Here is an 8099-nt window from a genome sequence, read left to right as displayed (position 1 = left end):
TGGCTCACCATATGCCTCGGTGGTTTATTAAAAAATTTAAAATATAAATAAATAAATACATAAAAAAATCAAAAAATAATTTCTATTTTCACCGTTTTATTCCAAAAAGAATGATGATTTTTTTTAAATAAAATTTTAATTTTAAATTTTCATGTGACATGTTTAATGCTATAAGATTAAATAATATTTTAATATATTTGCTATAATTTTAATTTAGTACCATAAGATAAATTATTTTTTTTATAATTTTAAATCTCGTATCAAATCAAACTAAGTCATTTTTTTTAAAAACGGAAGGAAGGGCATACTATATATCCCTATGAACCATCACCAGATCCGCCTAGTGTACCAAATTACCTATTTGGTACTATTGCGTTAACATGGGAGTTCCCAAAAACTGAAAAATAGGTGGTCTAGTAATGATAGAAGAGGAAGACACGTGGTGTAGAAAAGGTTCAAAAAGCAGAAATGAAGGACGTTTTGTCCTCACTATATTGACGGTGCGGAGTTATCAACTTTCCACTCTCAGCCCACAGTATACATCTTTACTTACTACTATATATGCACACACACAAAATGAAAGAAGAAAATATCTTCATTCATTCAACACAACACTGTTTAAATTAAGCCAGATACCAACAACAATGAATACTGCTGGTCAGGTCATTCGATGCAAAGGTGATTTCTTTATTCTGTTACTATGTTTCTCCAACGATCCTGTTGATCGGATCATTTTCTTGCAAATGAAATTTTATAAATATTGATCTTGTTTTGCCTTTTTTTTTTTTGTTTTTTTGGGTGAAATGGGTTCTGCTATATCACGGATTAATTATTGATTAGATGTGCAATTTCTCCTTCATCGGACGAAGTTGGTTAAGTTTGATTATTGATAAATTTTATCTGGGTAGCTTTCTAGTTTCAACTTATGTTCTTGAACGATAATAATAATTGATGTATGAGATCTAAGCCCAAAATTGTGTCAATTCTTTTCGAACAGAACAGAGGGATTTTGTTATTTTTGTTCATGGATACCTCATTGTAAGGATGTATTTTTAATTTAACTATGTAGTTATGAGTGGGTTCTACATTAATTCCCAAAAATTAATCCGTTTCCCTTCATTTTTAGTGTCCTTATTTGAGCAAATATTGATTAAATTTCTCGTTTGGCCATAGATTTTGAAGTTGAAACTAGAAAATTTGAGTTTACGAAGTTGTGGTTTTTTGAACTTAAAGTTGTGGTTTTATTTGAAAAAAAATTGAACTTTTGTGAGCGAAAGTGAAATTTCTCCCAAAACTTAAAAAGTTTCTGAAAACAGATTTTCAAAATCTATGGCCAAACCCTAGCTTAGGTTGTTTTTCATGCACTTTTGAGTTTTGATTGATTTGTACGTGAACTGAGTGATTAAGTTGTGTTTGTGTGGATGAAAATGTGTGCAGCTGCGGTTGCATGGGAAGCCGGAAAGCCATTGGTAATTGAAGAAGTGGATGTGGCACCTCCACAGAAGCATGAAGTTCGACTCAAGATTCTTTTCACCTCCTTATGCCACACTGATGTTTACTTCTGGGAAGCTAAGGTACTTTTCTTCAAGCTTAGATTTGTAACTTGATCAGTTTTGAAACTTTTGTGCATGTCTCAACAATTTTGTGTTTTTTAGATCATTGTATGAACTTTTTTCACAGTGGCAGTGCTCCTTGAATGGTAAGGATTGTGAAATACTGCAGTCATTAGGGTGGTTAGCATTTGATTCTTCATGCTAGGGTGTTAGAAGAAAATCACACGAGGATCGATGATTCTATAGAATGAGACCCTAACTACCATGTAGTTAATTACCTAACTATGTGAACTTTGGGTTCTTTATTTTTCATTTTCTGTGTTTATCATGCTAAGTGGTGTTAGAAGCTCTAAAGATTCTGTTTAATAGGTAGAAAGTTTGGTAATTACATTAACCAGACGACTATTAGAATGTATAATGACTAGGGGTGTCAAAATGAGCCCAAATATAGGTAATTCGCCCAATCCGCTCAAACTTTTATGGATTGGGCTCAAGATAATTTGTATTGGGTTCAATCTCAATCCATTCAAGTCTTAACCCATTTTAAAAGAATCTTCAATTGAGCCCAACTTAATCTTCAATTTCAATCCGTTTTAAGGCTCTTTATTTGCATTTGTATAATGTATGTTTTCATAATAAATGTATGAATTACTATCTATTTAATATTTTTTAGGATTAATCTATACAACAACAACAATCCAGTGAAATCCACAACGTGGGGTCTGGAGAGGATAAAATGTACGCAGACCTTACTCCTACCAAGGTAGGACGATTATTTTCGAGAGACCCTCGGCTCAAAAAAGCATAAAAAGAGGTCAAATAAGGCTAAGAAGTTCAAAGCGATATGGGAAAGCAAATAACGAATAACGCAAATAACGAAAGCGACACAGATAAAATAGAGTAATCAAATTACAGAAAGTAATAGAAAGATAATAACAGAAGTCAGAGCACAAGAAATTATAGTGCGCTAATGCGCCTACTAATACGGAGGAATAACAAGATTATGTACTAGCTTTGTACCCTAATATGGGTCCTCCACACCCTCCTATCTAAGGTCATGTCCTCGGTAAGCTGTAACTGTGCCATGTCCTGTCTAACCACCTCTCCCCAATATTTCTTCGGCCCACCCCTTCTGAAACTATCCATAGCCAACCTCTCACACCTCCGCACTGGGGCATCTGTATCTCTCCTCTTCACACGCCCAAACCATCTCAGTCGCATTTTCCGCATCTTGTCTTCCACCAAGGCCACTCCTACCTTATCCCGAATAGCCTTATTTCTAATTCTGTCGCTCCTGGTATGCCCACACATCCATCTTGGCGACTTTCATCTTTTGAACGTGAGATACCTTAACTGGCCAACACTCTGCCCCATATAACATAGCCGGTCTAACCACCACTTTGAAGAACTTGTCCTTAAGTTGTGGTGGCACCTTCTTGTTACACAGCACACCGGAAGTGAGCCTCCATTTCATCCACCCTACCCCAATACGATGTGTGACATCATCGTCAATCTCCCCGCTGCCTTACATGATAGACCCAAGGTACTTGAAACTACTTTTCTTTTAAATGGCCCGGTCACCAAGCCTAACTGGGATGATCCTTGGTGCAACCCCATCACAACTGGGAAGTGCTCTGAGTCCCCTCGTACTGTCCTTATCCTGGTTTTGGCACCCTCATACATGTCCTTGATCACCTTAATGTACGCCATAGGTACACCTTTAGCCTCCAAACGTCTCCATAGTATCTCTCGTGGAACTTTATCATAAGCCTCTTCTAGATCGATGAATACTATATGCAAGTCTTTCTTCCTCTCCCTATACTGCTCCACCAGTCTCCTCATAAGATAGATGGCTTCTGTAGCTGAGCGTCCCGGCATAAATCCGAACTGGTTCTCTGAAATAGACACGCCTCTCCTAACCCTCATAACCACCACTCTTTCCCACACTTTCATAGTATGACTTAGAAGCTTGATACCTCTATAGTTGTTGCAGCTCTGGATACCCCCTTTGTATAGAGGGATCATTACGCTCGACCTTCATTCTTCGGGCATCGTTGTTGTCTTAAAGATGACATTAAATAACCTAGTCAGCCACTCCAAACCTACCGAGCTCGTGCTCTTCCAAAATTCTCCAGAAATCTCGTCAGGTTCGGTCGTTCTTTTCCAGCGCATCCTACGCACAACACCCTTAACCTCTTCGACCAAAATACTCCTGCAACATCCAAAATCGTGAAGCCTCCCTGTATGTTTCAAATCTCCCAACACAATCTCTCTGCCCCCTTTTTCATTCAAGAATTTATGGAAGTACGACTGTCATCTCTGTTTAATGGGGGTCTCCTCTACCAATACTTTTTTATGCTCGTCCTTAATGCACTTCACTTGATCCACATCGCATGCCCTTCGCTCTCGCACTCTGGCTAGCTTGAACAATTTCCTATCCCTGCCTTTCTCTTCTAGTTCAGCATAAAGAAGTTCAAAAACTGCTGTTTTTGCCGTCGAAACCGCCGACTTCGCGTCCTTCCTCCATATCTTATAAAGTTCCCTATTCATCCACTTCTCCACCTCATCCTTGCTTTCTATCAGCTTCGCATACGCTATCTTCTATCTTCTTTTGCTTCCACTTTCCCTTGCACTTCTCCATTCCACCACCAGTCCTTGATGCCGTCCACGGATACCTGTCGGGACTCCCCAACACTTCCCTTGCTACAATCCTAATACAACTAGCCATCCTATCCCACATAGTGTTCGCATCCCCACTACTATCTCAGGCCCCCATATCCTTCAATTTCTCTTCCATCTCCAGGGTTCTAGCCGTGGTCAAACTCCCCCATTTGATCCTAGGTCGATCATCCCCGACTCTCTTCTTCCTAGTCATTTTGATCCCTAAATTCATCACCAAGAGCTTATGTCGGGTCGTAAGGTTGTCGATCGGAATGACCTTACAGTCTTTGAGGATTAATCTATCCATTTGTAATTATTTTTTTTATTTTCTTGATTTGAAATTCAAATTGTGGTTAGAAAGGGTAAATAATAATATGTTAAAATTATTGAGATTAAGCCGATCAAATTGATCGGGTCATGACCCAACCCGAATTTTAGCCCAATTGAGCCCAACCCATTTGAACCCAAAGTAAATTTGGGCGGGTCATTGACCCAACCCGATTTTTATTTCAATTCATTTTAATATTCTTAATTCCAACCCACCCCGCCCATTTGACACTCCCCCATTTGACACTCCTAATAATGACTATACTTGTTGTAATTAGCTATGTGATCCCAATAAAATTGTTCCTATGAGGGTTTTCTACATACTTTTTAGTTGGCTTCTCAGTTTTATATAGCTTCATGTGTGCTGCTAATACCTCTTTTCGCGCATATGGTGGTTCCTTGAATGGAATATTGTGATGTTCCTTCTGAAACAATGTTTCATCTTAACCCTTTGCATATTTTTCCATCTCGATGGTGTACTTATTTTGATTTGAAATCCTCTCTTTGTTGAAGGGGCAAACACCTTTGTTTCCTCGAATTTTCGGACATGAAGCTGGAGGGTATGACCCTTTATATGGAGTAGTTGACTTTCTTATATAATTTTCAAACTTATTTAGTATATTCTAAAACATGTTTCTATTTGTGTGGCTGTAGAATTGTGGAAAGTGTAGGTGAAGGTGTTACAGATCTCCAACCAGGAGATCATGTTCTTCCTGTGTTCACTGGAGAATGCCAGCAGTGCCGGCACTGTAAATCAGCGGAAAGCAACATGTGCGACCTCCTAAGAATAAATACAGACAGGGGAGTTATGATCAGTGATGGTCAAACAAGATTTTCCAAGGATGGGAAGCCGATATACCACTTTGTTGGAACTTCCACCTTTAGTGAATACACTGTTGCTCATTCTGGATGCGTCACCAAGATTGATCCACAGGCACCACTTGACAAAGTTTGCATCCTGAGTTGCGGAATCTCAACAGGTTTTATTGAACTATTGCCAATTACTCATTTGAGTAAATTATAATTGGCTAATGTCTAACGGAGTTCCTTCATCTTTTCTGAAGGACTTGGTGCAACGCTGAATGTTGCCAAACCTACTAAAGGTTCTACTGTGGCTATTTTTGGTTTAGGAGCTGTTGGCCTTGCTGTGAGCACACATTCCACCATCTATTTTTTCGATGTAATTTTCGTTCTCATAACCACGTGCAGTTTGAGTCATTTTGACAAAATTATTAGGCTGCTGAAGGAGCTAGGCTAGCTGGGGCTTCTAGGATCATCGGCATTGATTTGAATCCCAGCAGATTCAATGATGGTGAGTGCATTGATTATCGATGAACCAAAAATGTAATGTCCGTATAAACTTGTTGATTGTCTGCTCTTCTTTTGAATTTCTACAGCCAAGAAGTTTGGTGTCACAGAGTTTGTGAATCCAAAAGATCATGATAAGCCTGTCCAGGAGGTTTGTGTCTCTCTCACATGTCCATCTTGTTGCCACTACACATAAAATACCATTTGAAGTGTTTACAACTATTTGTCTGAGGTTTGTGCGATGATTTTCAGGTGATCGCTGAGATGACCGATGGAGGTGCTGACCGGAGTGTTGAGTGTACTGGAAATGTCAATGCTATGATCTCTGCTTTTGAATGTGTCCATGATGTAACCTCTTATCTGTTAATCTTTTCTCCATCTATTTTTACTCAAATGTAAGTGTCACAATCTTATGACATACTTGATCACAGGGTTGGGGTGTGGCTGTGCTTGTTGGCGTGCCAAACAAAGACGACGCATTCAAAACTAATCCCATGAATCTGTTAAATGAGAGAACACTCAAGGGCACCTTCTTTGGCAACTACAAGCCCAAAACTGACCTTCCATCTGTAGTGGCCATGTATATGAATAAGGTACTGATCCTTACACCATAGTATTTACTTGTATACTCGGCATGTGAGTGCATAGAAGTTGAACTTTATTCCGGAGTAAAATTTTCAGGAACTAGAGCTGGAGAAGTTTATCACCCACCAAGTACCATTTTCAGAGATCAATAAAGCGTTTGACATTATGCTGAAAGGGGAAGGCCTGCGTTGCATGATCACTATGGGACATTGAAGTATGCTAAATAGGGAGAAAACTTTGTGGGGTTGATCTTGATCCCATCTTATCCCCCCTATTACCTAGTAATATAGAGCTTGAATGTAATAACACAAACGGTATTTTATTGGGGCCTAATGATGTAAAGTGGAGTTTGAAGGTGTTCTAAAAAGCCCTGAGTTTGCTTAACATATTATGTAATAATATTGTATGTTTCGAAAGGCTTGAGTTTTGATCATTTCCATGTTATATTTATGATGATGTGCTTTTAAACAAATTTTAGAAATAAATCAATTCTCCAAGAAAAAAAGAGAGCAGCTTTTCAAGTACAAATTACCATGTTTCTTCCTTTAACTTAAGACTTCGGATTCGGCCTTTTGGTATGAAATTTTTTTGATAGGGAGTGCTTTTCTTAAATGGGATTCTATGAAATTTTTTTGATAGGGAGTGCTTTTCTTAAATGGGATTCTCTTCTTTCAATCGCCCCCGATCCATGTAATGGAATTGAGTATTATATTTTTTTGAGGCGCACATAAAATTCGAATTATTGATACGGACCGGGCCTTTTCTACAGAAAAGAGGAATCTTGTGTTTCAAATAGAAGCAGAAGGGATGTGGATTATTCAAGAATCGAAGTCGATTTGCTTTATATAAGCTTATTCCAAAGCATTATTATTTTTAGGATCCGGATCCATTATTCATTCAATGGAAACTATTGTTGGAATTCTCCAGCTAAAAGCCAGAATAATACCTTTTTTGAATTTTTTCACTACCTGAGATCTCAAATTCGAGCGAAAAAATCTTTGATTGTGAGCGCTTTTCGAATGGGGCTCTGTGCTTTTCTAGTACAAAATTTACATGATCTTTCTTGAACGAAGAAGAAAGAACAAAAACCTCTACGCTTTTGCATGATCTTTCTTGAACAAAGAAGAAAGTCACTCAATTAAGGTAATTTAGAAAGTCACAATATTCCCTTAAAAACTACATAATTTAAGAAAGTCACTCAGATTAAGTAATTTGCACGTGATTTATCTCAATTTATTTGTGATTGAGACATAATTATTGGTATTGTTGTCATAATTTCCACAGAGGAAGTGTAGTGCACGTTTCTCCTCACCTTTAAGCCCTTCAAGAGACATGTCACGCTTAGACAAAAGTAAATAAAATTGCCTACTTGCAACATTTGCGTTACAGCATGACTTTTGGATTTATCACCTTTTTTGAGAACATTTCATCACATTACCAGACAAAAAAAAATCAGCAATGAGAAATTCAATCACTAGAAGTCCTAATCCATACTATAAATACTTTGAACGCCAATTTATCACTAGTCGTTAAAAGTTCCATCGTTAGATTACAACACATCATTAAAACACCATCAATGACTACAAGAATTTCGGATTTTAACTAATAATCCAATCCAATCCAATATATACACATAAATCTGATTATGCCTATAAAATAATTGGA

The 8099-nt window shown here is 37.8% G+C and overlaps 1 protein-coding gene across 1 annotated transcript; it reads left to right on the top strand.

Annotated features, from left to right (window-relative positions):
- Positions 1–462: 462 nt before the first annotated feature.
- LOC129902422 (alcohol dehydrogenase 1) lies at positions 463–6867 on the top strand. The gene is made up of 10 exons (XM_055977656.1): positions 463–678; positions 1438–1574; positions 5055–5101; positions 5196–5521; positions 5606–5688; positions 5778–5853; positions 5939–6000; positions 6102–6197; positions 6281–6442; positions 6531–6867. Exons 1-10 carry the CDS (start codon positions 645–647, stop codon positions 6645–6647), a joined length of 1140 nt encoding a protein of 379 aa, XP_055833631.1. The 5' UTR covers positions 463–644; the 3' UTR covers positions 6648–6867.
- The last annotated feature ends 1232 nt before the right edge of the window (positions 6868–8099 follow it).

This window comes from Solanum dulcamara, chromosome 9 (genome assembly GCF_947179165.1).
Source record: "Solanum dulcamara chromosome 9, daSolDulc1.2, whole genome shotgun sequence".
In the NCBI taxonomy this organism is placed as follows: Eukaryota; Viridiplantae; Streptophyta; class Magnoliopsida; order Solanales; family Solanaceae; genus Solanum; species Solanum dulcamara.
The sequence above is the reverse complement of the archived record's forward strand: the minus strand, read 5'-3'. Positions and strand labels throughout refer to the sequence as shown.